Source organism: Ambystoma mexicanum, chromosome 7q (genome assembly GCF_040938575.1).
Source record: "Ambystoma mexicanum isolate Mex_15411 chromosome 7q, UKY_AmexF1_1, whole genome shotgun sequence".
In the NCBI taxonomy this organism is placed as follows: Eukaryota; Metazoa; Chordata; class Amphibia; order Caudata; family Ambystomatidae; genus Ambystoma; species Ambystoma mexicanum.
Window position 1 is genome coordinate 561,909,361 of NC_090941.1, and position 17,365 is coordinate 561,926,725.

Below are 17,365 nucleotides of genomic sequence, written 5' to 3' on the forward strand. Positions count from 1 at the left end.
CCTTCACCAAGCTGAAACGTAAATGGGAGGAGGATCTCGGTGTCGAGATCACTGACGAGAGATGGTCCCGAATGTGTGCCCGCACTCACAATGTGTCCTACAACACTAAATTTAAATAATCCAATTCAAGCTGCTACACAGATACCATCATACACCAATGAGACTTCACCGCATGTTTTGCAGCGTCCCCCCCAGTTGCCCCAGGTGTGGTGCGGATCAAGCTTCCTGTATCCATATGCCATGGTACTGTCCCCGCCTGACCCAATTTTGGCAGGACATCTGTTCCACACTGACGTTTTGGAACACACTATTGTCCCCACTCCCCTGCACTGCCTGTTCCATGATCTCCCTCAGCTGACCCGCGATTCTAAGAAACTAGCAGGCCTCTGCATGCTGTTGGCAGTCAGTTGCATATTACTATGTTGGCTCCGTCATAGGGAGCCTACCTATGCACAGCGGCTCAGGACAATCACATGGGCTCACGACACTGAGTAGTCCTGGAGCGCAATGCAACACCCACGTTCAAGGCCAAGAGCCATCTGGCAGGAATTCCGAGATTACATGTCCGCCATGGCTTCACTGTCAAATTCTCGCTCGTCCTCCCCTGTAGGTTCTCTGTAAATGCTGCCCCCCCTTGATACAGTTAATACGCTGTCTACTGCCTTGCTCCCAGCTTACCTCGTTGACTCATGATGTACTGTTTAATGTATATTGCTTGGTTTTTTGTTTTTGCTGGTGCCGTGTGGCTCCGTTTGGTTTCTCTGGTGCGTTGTCAAGTCAAATAAAAAAAAGTTTCCAAAAAAAAGGAAAAAACTGCAAAGAACAAGTTATGTTGTACCCTAGTAACGTTCTTTCGACTGGATGTTCCTCCAATTTAGTCCTCATCTTTGACATCTAATGTCCAGCTTCGGAAAAAAAGGCGCCCTGTGTCGATGGCGCTGAGTCGATGTGCCTGGGAGGCGTCCATCGAGGGTGACTTCATCGGATGTTCTAAGCAGCACGCACAGCGCCAGTTGTCCTCAGTTCTGTTTTTCCCCTCCTCGTGTAGCAGGCCTGACAGTACTCAGCCTTGTTGGAATGAAAGCTGCAATAGCATGGGAAATTCTACAGAGGGGCAGGGTGGGAGGGTAATAAGGAATATGTTGGAGGAACATCCAGTCGAAAGAATGTTACCAGGGGTAAGTAACTTGTCCTTCAAATGGATTTGTCCTCCAACGTATTCCTCATCTCTGACAGACTCCCAAAGCAGTATCCACGATAAAAAAAAAAAAGGACAGAGTAAAAGACCGCCTTACCGAAAGCAACATCCTGAGAATGGGAAGTATCCAGAGAATAATGCTTAGTAAAAGTGTGTATTGATGACTATGTTGCAGCATCACAGATGTTCTTAATAGGGACACCCCTTTGCAGGGCTGTCGATGTGGCCATGCCTCTGGTCTATAGCATTCAGAAATAGTGATGATGACCCACCTAGACAAGGTGTGTTTTGAAACGCCTGGCCCAGTTTGAGTCATGTATATCTACAAAGAGCTGGTTGTCTACTCTCAATTTGGACATTGTGAAAATATAAAAGCTTAATGCTCTCCTAGGGTCCAACCTATGGAGCCTTTCCTCTTCCTTACTAGGATGTGGAGGATAGAAGACTGGCAGCACAATTTTCTGACTTAAGTGAAAGTCCAAAACTACCTTGGGTAGAAAGGAGGGTTTCAACCTCAAACACCACCCTGTCCTTGTCAAATATAGTAAAGGGTGGCTTGGAAGAAAGTGCCTGCAACTCGCTCACTCTATGTATAGATGTAATACCCAATAGAATTCTCTTAAAGATTAACAACCTCAACGGACATGTGTGCAAAGGTTCAAAGGGGGAACAGAAATTTCAAAAACAGGTTGAGGTCCCAAACCGGAACCTGAAAAGTAAATGGCGGGACACATTTGTGAGCCCTTTAAGAAACTGATTGACCAGTGGAATCTTGAAATGGGCGCATTCCTCGGAAGAGCGCTAAAAGATTGAAAGCGCTGCCAAGCGCTGAACCTTAATGGTTCCAACTTGAAGACCCTTATGTGCTAATGAAAGCAATAAGGATAGAACATCCGAAGTTGTACACTGAAAAGGATCAACATTCTTTTCTCTGCACCAGTCGCAAAAATGGCCACCTGGCCATAAGCAACTTCTCCATTCAGTCATCCGGGAGGTCCCAATCCTTGTACCTCAACCTATCAGAAACCAAGCGTGAAGGTTGAGAGTCTTACCCTCTGGATGGAGAACCTGACCTTCCCCTCGCAAGAGAAGATCCTCTCTTCGTGGAAGACTATCAGAGGGCAGGTGGACATGTCCAGAAGGTCCGGGTACCACATTCTCCTGAACCGATCCGGGGCAATGAGGATCACGTGGGTCCCGAATTGTATCAACCTCCCAAGTACTTGAGGAATGACTGGGACTGGAGGAAACTCGTACAGCAGCAGGAATTGCCAATCCATCACAAACGCGTCTCCTAGAGCTCCACTCAGAGGAAATTGCCTTGAACAGTACAGCTCGCACTTCCGGTTGAAACCGGTCGCCAACAGATCCACTTGAGGGGTTCCAAAGGGCGAATATCTCTTGAAGGAATTCCTGAGCTAGTACCCGCTCGTGGGAGACTATGCCCTGCATGCTCATAGCATAGTACCCGCTCGTGGGAGACTTTGCCCTGCATGCTCATAGCATCCGCTTATGGGAGACTGCTTATTGCCATATCATTGGCATGAGGTCCCCACCCCGTGAGGGAGGCGTAGGTCACTACAGTGATCTCAGGCCATGGCTGTCAAAAGGGTTCTCCCTTCAGAACATTTTCCATGCGGGCCCACCACAGAGATACTCTGGCAGGAATCTGAAGGCAGTTCGACATCTTGTTGGAGAACTGGGACCATTGTGTACGGAGAGCCCACTGAAGGGATCTCATTCTCAGGCGGGCCACTGGTACCAGAAAAATGAAGGAGGCCATGAGGTCGAGCAACCTCAAGAACTAGAAGGCCGAAGGACTCTGGAATTTTGTTACCATCTAGAAAACGTCTTGAGCCCTCACCTTGGTTGGCGAGCACTTTCCCCAAGGAAGTGTCTAACACAGCCCTGATGTACTGGAGCTGCTGGGAAGGTGTCATATGGGACTTCTTGAAATTGAGGGAGAAGCCCAGTTTGTGAAGGGAGTGGCAGGTAACGTTGAGATGATCCAAGGTTTGTTCGGGAGAACACGCCCTGATCAGCCAATCATCCAGGTAAGGGTAGACGTGAATCCCACCCCCCCCTCTCCTGAGATGTACCACCACCACTATCAGTTTGGTGAAAACCCTTGGGGCAGAGGTCAACCCGAATGGCAGGACCTAAAACTGATAGTGCGCGCCGCCAACGGTGAACCTCAGGTATTTCCGGTTGCTGAAGATTGATTGGCACATGAAAATAAGCATCTTGAAGGTCAAATGACACCAACCAATCCTGAAGGTGGACGCCCTGAAGGATCTGAGAAAAGAGTGACCATCTTGAATTTGTCCTTCCTGAGGAACTTGTTCAAGTATCTCAAGTCCAAGATGGGTCTCAATCCCCCGTTCTTTTTGGGAATCAAAAAATATGGGGCATACCAACCCTTCTTCCTCTCCGCTACAGGCACTGGTTGTATAGCGTCTTTCTCTAGCAGGGTCAAGATTTCCTGCACAAGGAGCAGATCCGGAATTCTCAAAAAAGTGTTCCCCGGTGGATTGGTCTGAGGCTTTTTTAGAAATGGAAGGCAGTAACCGTGGGCTATTGTTTCCAGAGCCCAAGCATCTGAAGTAATGTCCTGTCATTCTTCTAGATGCTGAGACAGTCTGCCCCCCACCGGCAAACTGTGACTTAAGCCCTCAGAGTGGTTTTGAAACAGCAGTAGCAGAGGCCGATGGCAAAGAGGCTGCTGCTTGAGCTGGCTTGGCACCTCTACCTCGTCCACCATGGGAAAATGTACGTTGGCCTCTGACTGGCCATTCTTCTCGCCCTTCCAAATGAGAAGTAGTAGCGAAAAGATCCACCCCTCCAAGGCTGTCTGCTAGACCTGGCTGCCGCTTTAGAGGTCTGCAACATCAAGGCTTTCGTCAGCCTTGCTGCCAAAACGATGAGACCCATCAAATGGTATGCTGAGAAGACTAGCATGCACATCAGTTGCAAAACACGACTTTTGCAACCACGCAAACCTGTGTATCACGGTGCTCATAGCCATGGACCTGCTGATGTTATCTGCAGAATCTAACCCAGACTGAAGGTACTCTCACATGGCTTCCTTGCCGTCCTTAATAGCCATGAAGCTGTCCCTTTCTTCCCCTTCGGGAATATGCTCTGCCGCCATAGAGATGCAATCCCAGAGTGTACGAAAGAGAGTTGGCCGACTTCAACGCCATACTCCCTGCCGAAAAAATACCGAAGGCGCCCATCCATCCATGCGCTTATTGTCCCTATCAGGAGGGATGGTAGGGTACGCTGCCTGTTTCGAGGTAGCCGTGGCGGCCTGGACCACCAGACTCTCAGGACTGGGGTGAGTTGGCAGGTAGCCAGCGTCACTACTAGAGGGGTGGTGTTTTCCTGTAAGAGACTTGTTAACCGCCGGATTAGGCTCTGGGGTTTTCCAATTCCTGGCCACCCTTTTTTGCAGAGCCACATGGAAAGTAGGCGGACCCTTGCCCAAAATGTCTGTTAGATCATCCTGATCATAATGCACAGGAGGTCTGGACCAGGCCAAATATTCAACAACTCTAGACATAAGTTGTCTGTACAAGGAGTCGGCATGCTCCCCTGGGTCTGGCTTGCCGAACTCCAGCTCAGGAGAGGTGTCTATACCACTTGCATAGTGCAAAGTATCACAGAGATCCTACATCCTACTCTCCCCCGAAATGAGGCATTCAGGAATATTTGGGGTCCCAAACTGGAGACCAAAAGGAGCATCATCCTAATCTGAACGCTCTTACTCAAAAAGTCATCATGGAAGTGATGGACTTAAAAAAAAAATCCTTTTTCAGTTGAGGGGCATGGCTCTTCTCTGGGGTAGTACCCAGAGACTTCTAAATTGTTGAAGGCGTCAACTTAGATTTAGCTACTGTCTTCGGAGGGTCAACAGTCACCGGGGTCTGCGCTGGTAAAATTGGCGCAGATGGCGCTGACTGCTTCGACATCGAAGGCCGGACCGGGGTCGAGGACCCGACGGGCACCATCGACTGCTGTGGCGTCGATGGCTTCAAGGGCTTTGAAGGCGATGACCTTGACCTCTCTCCCAAGTCTTGAGTGATCCTTCGATACCTTGTCCAAACGAGGCCTCCCAATGTGGATCATGCCGTTTACTTGGGCTCGAGGGCGCGAGAATCCGGCTCAGACCGCTCCTTGCCGGCTTCCGCAAGGCGCGATCTGAGCTTAGCCCTGTTTATCGAGGATTTCAAGCATCTCCACACAGAAAGCTTCCCATTCTGCCTCAGTCAATTATTTGGACAGGCACGCCACCCTCTCAGGGGTGTCGCCTGACGAAGACTTGGAAGGCGATCAGTGGTGCCTTCTCTAATAATTCGACGAAGACTGGCGGGAACCACTCCTAGACAGAGTGCTTGGCCGCCTTCCTCAGAGGAGAATCGCCTCTCGACTCATCGGTCGAAGGCCCAGCGGGTTGGGTTTATGGGGCTTGAATACCTTTCCTATCTTGAGCTTCCCCTTTCGTTACCTCAAGGTCTTTCCTATCATGGACTGATAATTGGAGCACATATCCGTGCCGTGGCCCTCGCAGACACACCATAGACAGACTCAATGCGGGTCCGTGATGGACATCCTGCATCTTTAGATAGCCCTGGAGAGTATGGAAATGCCGCAGTCCCGGCATTTCTTGAATCCGGACCGAAGTGTCGGAGGAGTAGAAGACAAAGACCTATTAAATAAACCAACAGCAATACCCTCACAAGAACAAAGCACACAGAGTTTCTCACGAAGCAAACGCATTTGTGGATAAACGGAACTGAGGCCAACTGGCGCTGTGCATGCCACTTATAACATCCGTTGAGGTCACCCTCGACTGAGGTCTCCGAGGGACATCGACTCAACTCCATCGATGGAGGGCACCCCCTGCCGAAAAAAGTTTCCCCAAGTAGCCAAGGCTGGACATTACATGTCAAAGATGAGGAATACATTGGAGGACACAATCCATTTGAAAGTATATTACAGATGCCTATAAAAGTTAAAGGAAAGTTTGACGCCAAAAATGACTCCCGTAGCCAGAGTAAAAGAAGGGTGGGGAAAAAGTTCCCACATTACCCAGGTAGAGATAAACCCACAAGTCCAGCAAAAAGTGCTGGGAGTCTCACGATGAAGGTGATTTGGTAAAAAATGAAAATTCTGACCCAACACTGCTACCTACAATTATTTATTTATAAAAGAATAAGAGGTCTGAATCAACAGACCCTCAGGAGGTGCTTGAGCTTTGCTCCTAGATCTAAAACAGGCTTTTTAACAGGACCTTAAGTAAAAGGCCCCAATGATGTAGAGGGGTCTCCATGATTCCTATCCACCTCTCCGTCTGGAGCAGGCTGGGTCTTGGTTTCATAACCCGAGTCTTAATGGTAGAGCATGGTGTGGGCAACCATTTCCTCAGATCTGGTTTCGCCTTTGTTAGAGGGTTCCTCCCAACATTAGGTCTTTTAGTGGTATGGTCCTATTGTAGAGGATCCCAAAGTTTAATAGGGGTCCCCAGAACTGGAGACCCCAGGCCTCACAGAAATCCCACCCATTTCTCTTATATGAAGAGGTTGGGTCACAGGCTTTGTCACAGGAGGGCTATGGGAAGAGCTAATCTTAGTCTCCATCTCTCCCTTTGGTTTGGACAGTTTTTCCAGGCATAGAGGTTCTTCTCTTGGCAATCTGAACCAATGAAGCAGGAGAGTTTAACCTTTCTGCTAGAATATGTTTTGGCTGATCTACAAGGGGTCTTAATTGTGTCAGACTAAACCAAATGTTTTAAGGTTATGGCCTAACAGGGTTAGGCTCTGCAGCCTGGTTACTGACAGGAATGATTACTTATCGTATTAACATTTCTGATGATTATATCTGCTTAGATTCACATGCTGTGCATATAGTCGGACATCCAGTGGTCACGGCGGAGTATTGCATCTTGTCTTTCGAGAATCGAAAGGGGACGTCGACCTGGGCGTGCCTTTAACACCATCCATACGCGACGTGTAGTGTACCCAAAAAACCTCACACGTCGAGGTACCTCAGATTGTATTTTTTCTGCCGTGAGGGAGCCTTATGACTATCGTGAGTACAGAAACGAGAGAGAGAAAGTAGTAAGACGTCCATGTTCCTTCCAACCGAGCAGGGAGGAAGGGTGGGCGCATGTGAATCTAAGCAAATACAATAATCAGAAATGCTCGTAAGTAATGCATGTCTTCTGATGCTTGTTAATCTGCTTAGAATCACATGCTGTGCATAGACTACCGAGCAGTACTCAGAGTTGGAGGTGGGTTGTGAGAAGGAACAGTAGTGAAAAGATGTCTTAGTACTGCTAGTCCCACCTGAGAATCAGACATAGGGTGAGTGTCTAGGCAATAGTGTTTTGTAAAGGTGTGTACAGAACTCCAGGTTGCTGCTTTGCAAATGGACTCTAGGGGAACATTTGCAATAAATGTTACGGAAGCCCCAGTGCCTCAAGTAGAATGTGCTCTAGGCTTGAAGGGCAGTTCTCTTAGCAAGAGTGCAACAGAGTGTGATGCATTTGACAATCCACCAACATATAGTGGATTTGGAGAGGTCTCCTCCTCTGCCTGCTGCCACTGAAACGAAAATATGATTTGTCTCTTAGTGGTCGAGTTCTTTCCAAGTAAAACATGACTGCTCTGAGTGCATCAAGTGTGTGCAGGATTCTTTCAGCCATGCTTGAAGGGTTTTGAAAGAACGTTGGTAGTTCTATGGATTGGTTTACAAGGAACTTTTAAATGAATTTAGGTGCAATCCTAGGGTGAGGGTGCAGAACCACCTTATCTCTGAACCGTCACAAATGGGTCTAAAACAGAACGCTTGTAGTTCACCTACTCTCCTAATGGAAGTAATAGCTATTAAAAAGGCAGTCTTGTAGGCGAGATCTTTAAGACTCACTCTATGCATGGGCTCGAAAGGAGGCCCCATAAGTCTAGTCAACACCACCTTTAGGTCCCACCCAGGAGCTGGGTTAGAAATGGGAGGGTGAATTCTCTTCACTCCCTCCATGAAAGCCTTAACTGGTATTTTCCACCACAACACTTTGTTGTGAAGTAGTGTAGGCTGAAAACACCGCTAAGTGAACCTTTCGAGGGTGTCCAGTCTTAATTTGACAACAAAAGGATCGAATGCATCACATTCGAGTCAAAAGTACTGAAAAAAAGGACTGAATGCCTTATTTTTTTTTTTTTGGTTTTGGCATAGGTAAAAATAATGGTTTTGGCCAAAAAACAGGGGTTTGGGTGCATTCGATTTTTTTTTTCAGTCCTTTTGTTTCGAAAGTATTGTATTTTGAAACTTTGTATTTGAATCTTTAACCCTAAACCCCTTTCGAGAGTTAAAGACCAGGCCTGAGTCAAGTAAATGAGACAGGTACATAACGATGTGTGTGGGAAAGCAGTCAATAGGGTTGATGCTCTTCGAGTTGCACCAGATGGCAAACCGTTTACACTTACTGGAATAGCAGTATTGAGTGTTGGGTTTTCTTGCTTCCCTGAGTAGGTCCATACATCTTTGAGGGAGCCGCAGGTGCCCAAACTTTGACTTCAGGAGCCATGCTGCTATGTTCAATGTCTGCGGTCATGGGTGAAGAGTCTCCCCTTTGTCTTGCGACATGTTGTAAGGGCAAGGCAGTTTCACTTGCGGAGATGGAGACATCTCCATCAGATGAGCGAACCAAGGTTGGCAGGCCCAAATGGGGGCCCACCAGTATCATCATGACTGGTTCCTGGTGCATCGTGTGCACTATCTTGTTGAGTAGGGGAGTCAGGGGGGAAAAGCGTAAACAAATTTCCCTGACCATGTTATCCAGAGTCCGATCCCCTTAGAACGGTTCTGGGGGTACCTGGAGGCGTAATCTTGGCATTAAGCATTCTCCAGAGTTGCGAACAAGTCGATCTCTGGGAAGCCCCATTCTGTGAAAAACGTCGGGATGAGGTCTACGTGTAATCGTCATCCGTACTCCATTGGGAGTGGGAAATTTCTGCTGAGTACGTCTGCCAGAAGATTGAGTTCCCCTGGAACATGTTGTGACAATAGGAACATGTGTTTGAGAGCCCACTTCCAAATGTTCTGAGACAGTTTAGATATCCCTGGAGAGTGAGTGCCCCCTTGTTTGTTTAGATAGTACATGGCCGTGGTGCTGTCTGTGAGGACCAGGACCGTCTTTCCCTACAGTTGTGTCTGGAAGGCTTTTAGTGCTTTGAACACTCCTAATAGATCCAACAGGCTTATGTGGTTGGATGATATGTCTGATGAACAAACTGTGTGGGCTGTTTGTTGAAGCAGGTGAACTCCCCACCTGTGAGGGATGCGTCTGTAGTTAGAGTGGCCTGCACTGCAGGGGTGGTGAAGGAATTCCCCTTCAAATGGTTGCCCCTCGACCACCACCGCAGCGAGAGAACGAGTGCAAGACGACCACTAGATCGTCCCATTGTCCGCTGGCCTGACACCACTAGGTGTTGAGCCACTCCTACATTGGACGCATGTGCAAGCGCATGTGAGGGACCAAGTAAATACTTGACGCCATCATTTCTAACAGTCACATAGCTTTGCGTACCGTCACCTCTCAACTGGCTACGTATTGAGGGATTTGAAACAGCATGTTTTGGACCCTCTCAGAGGGTTGACCTGACTGGGGTCTAATGCTGGATTTCTTCTCATTGATAGAGAAACCCAGACTGAATAAAAGATCTATCGTTCTTTGGTTATTTGACAGACAGGTTGCGTAAGAGTCCCTTTATGAGCGAGTCGTCGAGGTAAGGCTAGACCGGGACGGTGTGCAGCTGCCACTGCTAATACCTTTATAAATACCCTTGGTGCGGATCCTATGCCGAAGGGTAGTACCTTGAACTGAGTGCTTGTCTTGTATCATAAATCTGAGGTATTTTCTGTTTACCGGCAACATTGAAATATGAAAGTATACATCTTTCATGTCCAGTGTTGCCATGTAATCCCCCTGTGAGAGCAGGGGAATTACTTGCTGCAGAGTGACCATGCGGAACGTTTGTGGCTTTACAAATTTGTTCGCTGGGTGCAGATCTAATGCAGGACGCATGGTGAGATCCTTTTTGGGGTACAAGTAAATACACTGAATAAATACCTTATGACTTCTACGGCGCCTTTTTCTTGTAGTGCCTCGACTTCCTGAAGGATACGCAGATGGTCTGGCGTCAGTCTTGCGCATGGAGGTCTGAACATTGGGGACGGGCCAAACTCTATACAGTACCCATGGGCCAGGGTTTTTTAGCACCCACTGGTCTGTAGTTATACCCTCCCATGCCTGAAGGAATGATAACCGGCCGCTGACCAGGGAGGCATGGGAGGGGACCCGAATCTTCAGGTCATTTTAAACCCGAGGCTGGGAGCCTCTGGGGGTAGGTATCTGGCCTCTTCCTTTCCCACGAAGCTGACTCTGGGGATACGGGGTAGTGTATCCGCTGGTTCCCTGTGGAGAGGACCAATTGTTTCCCGAGGTGTACTATTGAGGGAAGCGTTGGCCACGAAAAAGGTGTCTGGACCCAGATCCTCGTCTTGTGGAGGGTCTCTGTGTAATTTGGTCTAGCGTCTTCAAGGTATCGTACTCCTCTTTTGCGGTCTCGAGGGTTTATTAATAAGTGACGCTTGCGTCTCTGGCTTGTACCCAGAGATTCTTAGCCACCCATGTCTCTTTAGGAGTGTATCCTGAGCCAAGGATCGAACCGCTGTTTCAGCTGAATCTAATGTGTTCTTAAGTATACTCTGGTTTACTGGTCTGCCTTCGGTTACCGTGGCCAGGAGACGGCCCACTGAACGTCCACGTAGCTGGCTAACAGGGTGGTATTGTTAGCGATGCATGTAGAAAAAGCTGCTGGGGCCGTGACACTCCGTCCAAGGGCATAAATCCTTTTACCTTCTTTGTCAGGAGGTGCCTCGCCGGTTGACAGAGGACCCCTGCCCTTTTCCTTACAGTGGTCACCACCAGGGAGTCTGGGGTGGAGTGACTCTGATATAAAGGAGATCAGAGGGGGAAGGCCGAAAAATCTTTTCTATCCTCAGATTAACAGCTCTTGTGAGTGCAGGTGTTGACAACGAGGGAGCCATATGCTTCTTAATGGAGTTGAGGAGAGGAATAGCCTGGCTGGCTGGCGGCTTCAGTTTAAGAATATCCTCCACAAAGTCAGCTTCAGGGACAGCTTAATCGGTGGCGATTTGGAAATGTTCTGCTGCTTTGCACAACATGGCGCTGTCATTTGATCGTCCACTGGTGAGGGCTGTCTAGTGGGAGTGGTCTGGGGAGAATCCAAACACAGGGCATCAGGATCTGGTGAAGAATCTGGAGACTGCCACGGTTGAGGGTCACCCATATCTGGGTTTTCCTCCCACCCCTCTATGGGATAATGCATGTCCTCAGGATTGATGAAATGATCTTCATCCTGGGTGTCTGCAGGAATCTCTTCCTCAGTGAGTCATAGGTGTACACGTCCTCTTCCTGAGAAGGGTCAGAGTCTTGGAAATTTAGCCACCGGTTCCAGATGGCTCTCTTCCAGTTGTCTCCTTGGGGTGGGTTGCTCTGAGGGGCAAACCTGTCAAGCCTCGCCATACAATTTTGCAACTTTTCCCTTGTCCAAACAGAAGACCCAAAGTGGTCTAGCGGTAGAAAGGGCTCCTGTAAACTATTAGCTGCTGCCAAACGTCGAGATTTTTGTCTCAATGTCGAAGAAATACCTTCCTCGCCCTCCAAAAACTCCTCCTGGGAAACCAACAGGGGTGGCATGTCCCTGTGCCTCTCCCTTGGCTCGGCGGAGGGTTCCGGTATTCCCCTTGGGTTATCTTTGGGGTTCAACGGATCCTTGGCCTTTTCCGTAGGACTCCGCAAATCCTGTGACTGCTGCCTATGAGTGTCGGCCGAAACAATTTGCGCGATGCTTTCGGCAACATTCTCTGCAGATGGAAGGCGCGTAGCCTCGGCGTGCGATTATGAAGTTGTTGGCGCAGCTGGGGGTTTGTCTCCGGAAGAAGACTTCTTCGGCGGCGCCGGAGCATTGTCTTCGGTGGGCACCTTCTTTGGCAGAGCCGGGGCATCGTCTTCGGCAGACGCCTTCTTCGACGGAGCCGGGGCCTTGTTGTCGATGGATGTCTTCTTGTGATGCGTCTCGATGGAACTTGAAATATTAGAAGTAGCGCCCTTTGTCTTCGAGGGCCTGGTTGTTGGGCGCATATGCGGCTGCGGGGAGGGCTGCCGATCGTAACGGTCGGTGGGTACGGCCAGAATTACTGGTGTACCCATTGGCGCGGAGGTCTTCGACTTAGTCAAAGACTGACTGGGGGTTGTGTGTTTAGTGATTTGCAAATGTTATCTTTGTGGCCGGGGTGTACATTCCCAATAGCAGTGCCTGACCCGTGCCTGGCAGGGCTGGGGACAGACTATGCGGAGCAGGATCGCTCCGTCAAAAGGTCAACGACCTACGGTTCGGAGGTATGTTGGTCATTATTGCCATCGTCACTCAGTGGTTGCGGCAGATGACTCGGGCTTCGACATCCCGTAGGTCGCCCACTGCTTGACTCTGCGCTCCTTCAATGTTTTAGGACTATGGAGTTTGCAAGCCACACAATGGTCTTTATTGTGATGGAGGGGCAAGCGACGGTTACACCGTCGATGCTCATCTCTCTAAGGAAATTTGCCTTTGCAAATGGGGCAAAACCTAAATGGAGTCCTCTCCATAGCTGAAAATAGGTAAAGTGACGAAGACCAAAGAGGAAAGAGGGAGGAGGGAGGAAAGGGAAAGGCATTCTCAGATTGTATGGAAATGTCCACCCCGACCCCGCTCTCCCTACTGTGAAGGCCCGGCCACATGATCGGCAGCACCGACTGGATCACCGTCCGCCAAAGGTCTGTTTTAGGTTTCGGAGGAGATCTGGAACAGCCGTCGAAATGAAGGACGGTTAGGGTGATCTCAAGTATTTATATAAACTATTCGACCAAAGGTCAAAAGGGACAATTGGCAATGTCTCCGACGAGCTCCACTAAAGGCGACCAGTATGCTGGGTGGAAAAATACCTTGATGCGCGAGGGATTTTGCGTACACTACACGTCACGTAGGGATAATGTTACAGGCACGCCCATGTCGACATCCCCTTTCGATTCTCGAAAGACAAGATGCAATACTCTGCGGTGACCACTGGATGTCAGACTATATGCACAGCATGTGATTCTAAGCAGATTAACAAGAATCAGAAATGTAATTTATGATCAGTTGGTTGGACCTCCTCCACTAGTGTAAGTGGGTTACAGCCACCTTAGCTTCAGCTGAAGGTGAGGTCATTGGAATGACCTTTTTGGGACTTGGAGTGATCGATTGATATGGATTGATATTTTATTTCTATCGCGCTCGTACACAAGTGTTTCAGAGCACGACAAGGCAAGGGAGGGGAACAGGGGAGAACAAAACAGCGATCTTACTAGGCCCAGTGACATTGAGAACGTGCAAGTGCATGGGGGAGGGGAAAAGTGCATGGAAGGGGAGAGGTGGAAAGTGCAAAGCAGAGGAGAAACAGATAAATAATAAGTAAATAAATAATAAAGGCAACACACAGTGGTAATGCAGCCAGCAATTTGCAAGTGCTAGGTTTAAGGCAGCAGACAGGGTAGGTCTGATAAGTGCAGGAAGAAAAAGGGGGGGGCTGTATGGGTACAGATACAGACCCCAGTGCAAGGGGTGGCCCGGAGGAAGTGCGGGAGGGTGGCAGGATGAGCAGGTACCTGGGCTCAAAAGACAGAGGGTGGCCAGGTGCACGGTGCCAAGAGAGAACAGATCAGCAGGGGAGATGGGGAGCGAAGGCAGAAGAAAAGAGGAAGGCCTTGAGGTGCTTCTGGAACCGGAGATGGTTCTCCTCAAGTTTTAGAGTGGCAGGGAGGCTGTTCCAGAGGGAGGCCCAGCTGAAGACAGATCTACCCCCAGCTCGTTTCTTAGAAAAACGACTGACCCCGAGTGAGTTGGAGGTAGAGGAGCGAAGAGCTCGAGAGGGGAGGTATTTGCGGAGGGATAGCTGAAGGTATTTTGGACCCAGGCCCCAGAAAGCCTGGTGGACAATGCAGAAGGTTTTGAATTTAATACTTGCATCCACTGGGAGCCAGTGGAGAGATTTCAGAGCTGGAGAGATACGATCCCAGGGCTTGAGGCCAAGGACAAGTCTCGCAGTCCTGTTCTGGATTAGTTGCAGAGGGCAGAGAGTAGAGGCAGGTAGATTTAGGAAGAGGCTGTTACAATAGTCCAAGCTAGAGAGAACCAGAGCTCGAGATACCATGAGCTTCTGGGGGAAGGAGAGGAAAGGCAGAGTACCTCTGAGGAGGTGCAGTCGGAAATTTGACTTTTTAGAGAACTCAGAGATGTGGGCGGAGAAGGAAAGGGTGGAGTCAAAGATGACTCTGAGGTTCTTAGCCTCGCAGGTGGGGGTAGGAGGAGGGCCAAGGGAGGCCGGCCAGAGAGTGAGGGGAAAGGATGGTGAAGGTGTGCCGATGAGGAGGATCTCAGTCTTGCTGGCATTCAGACAAAGATCATTGGCGGCACGCCAGTCTTGAATGGCAGTTAGGCAATCAGAGATGGGAGAGGAGGTGGCAGAGAGCAGCTTGAAAATGAGTCGAGTGTCGTCAGCGTAGCACTGGAAATTTGAGCAGAAAATGGCAATGCAGTGGGCGAGAGTTGCCAGGTATTGGTTGAAAAGCCAGGGTGAGAGGTTAGACCACTGGGGAACAACACAGGTAGAGAGGAAGATAGATGAAAGGAAGGACCCAAGTTGGACCTGGGAGAGTCGATCTGAGAGGAAAGAGGTCAGCCAGGCCAGAGCCTGATCAGTGATACCCAGGTTTTCACGGAGACGGTTGAGCAGGATGGTATGGTTGACCGTGTCGAAGGCAGAAGAGAGATCGAGGAGGAGGAGGACAGATGGAATTTTAGAGACACGGTTGGTGAGCAGATCTTCACGGATGTTCAGGAGAGCAGTTTCCAAGCTTCTGGCAGCTCTGAAGCCAGACTGGTGGTCATGGAGGCAGCCAACAGAATTGGAATGAAGGTTAAGCTGAGAGATGGCCAACCTTTCCAGGAGTTTGCCAAGAAAGGGAGTAATGGAAATTGGGCGATAGTTTGGTGGACAAGAAGGATCAGCTGTGGGTTTCTTGAGAAGAGGATGCACACAGGAATGCTTCAGAGGGGAGGGGAAGGATCCAGAGGCAAAGGAATGTGGTTGCAAAAATCAGCAAGGGCCGGAGCGGGGGTGTCAATGTGGTCCTTGATGGTTTTAGAGGAACAGGGATGAACCTGTTTTGAAGAGGCTTTCATTGATCGGCGTGGGATTCCTAGGGGAAGCAAGGGGTTAAGTCATCGTGCTCTTTAGAGTTAGAAATCTTTTTCTTGGTCTCTGGAGAGTGGACCTCAAGAGTGGCCTCTCAATGAGAGCACTAGTCCTCTGGCTAAGTGGCTCAGGTAAACTGACAGGAATGGGTTACTGGTTTTACATTGTTTGCCAATTGTGATATTACTTACCTTTCTAAAGAATTCTGTTTACCTGTGTACACATAAAAGAAAGCATTATTTGTACATAACTCGCACAGTGTATAAGTGTCTCTTTGGACCATATGTATGCTGCAAGTTCTTTGTACCTTCCTACAGCCCTCGGTCCCGCCTAAGATGAGCCTGCCTGCTCTGCCATTTCTACCCTTACCTTGAGTGGTGTAGGTCTATATTAAGAGTTGGAGTTCCCTATTGGCCAGGAGATGGTTATATAAAGTCCTAAATAACTAGACTTTAGAAAAACTGTCCTAACAGTATGTTTATGCATAGTGTATCAAATGTGCAAGGAGCATTTTCATAATGTCTATCATTGCTTTAATTGGTTTGCAATAATACATATAAATCCATGGTATTCAACATTTCTTCTATAAACCAATATCCATTCACCACAAGTTAAAACAAAAATATAAAATCGTTTTATTTACCTGCCAGCATATGTGAGGTGCTTTCCTTTCAAGGATATACTGGGTTAGTGGTGAAGGCTCCAACTCATATTTGTCAAAAGGAAGTTTGTCAATTACCATTGGCTCACAATCAGTGCAGGAAAACCTCACTATAGGATGGGAGGTGCGTGGTGGCTAAACAAAAAAAGTAAATATGTTATGACAGCATAACTGACAGCACACCTTCATTCCTTAAAGTGCAAGTAAACGATATGGACAATGTTCAAACCAATTTACCAAAAATAATAGTGGTACTATGTAAACAATGCAAGAAAAAACAAGTTACCGGTTTATCAGAGGGCAGATTTCTATGATCTTGGGAGATATGTGCTATACCACTATTGGTGTGATGTTTAGAAACCAACATGTAATGGACCTACATGGTTTCAACAAAGGTTAGACCAACTTTAACTGGTAGTGTGACTGACCAGTTAGGCTTCACTCGCAGAAGGAGCAAGCACTCTTCTAGATCACTTAAAAAGGAGTCAAAGTTAAAGATTTTCCGTAGAGTATATACACTGAGAAATCGATTTATAAAAATCTTTTTTTTTTAAGAATAATTTAAGTTAAGAGCAACAAGGGAAAGAACACTTAATATAGGTGCATACAATCAGCGAGGTATCAAAAAGGGACATCACTCACATTTATAATACTGGAATGAGAAAGCATGGCGGAAAGTCATAGTTGGAATTAAACAAAGGCATGCGATATAAGGCACAGCAGCAAAATGAACAATGGCTTAAGTATGGCCCCAAACCATGAGCAATCATCCAACAAAAGTCACATGCAAGTCAATAGCTTCATTTAATTAGGAGAGGTTTAAGTTGATGCAAAAAGCTTCTCCCATTGCCTTGAATAGGACAAAGTCAATAAGTAAGTGCTACAAACTGCTATTTGTGTACTTTCAAGTCACCAGAGGAAAGGAGAAGCAGCCACCAATCGGGAGAGCCCAGGGTGGCTGCAGTTAAGGTTTTGTGCCCCACAAAGATCTAAGTCTGGGTTAGTGAAAAGGGTACACAGGAATACCCAGGAGACCCCAACAAGCACAATCTGTGAATTCATATATTTTAGACTTGGGGACGACTAATGATGCTGCTGATTGCCGACTGTAAGGAACCATTTAGTTTCTGAACGGTCTTTCTACTAAT

General features: G+C 48.2%; 1 protein-coding gene across 2 annotated transcripts in view; it reads right to left on the reverse strand.

Moving 5' to 3' along the window:
- INTS6 (integrator complex subunit 6) overlaps positions 1-17,365 on the reverse strand; it is a 1,045,054-nt gene that overhangs the window by 632,276 nt on the left and 395,413 nt on the right. For both annotated transcript variants that reach the window (XM_069640441.1, XM_069640442.1), the window contains exon 8: positions 16,200-16,352. In XM_069640441.1, the coding sequence (XP_069496542.1) occupies positions 16,200-16,352 (153 nt within the window). The remainder of the gene's footprint in view (positions 1-16,199; positions 16,353-17,365) is intronic.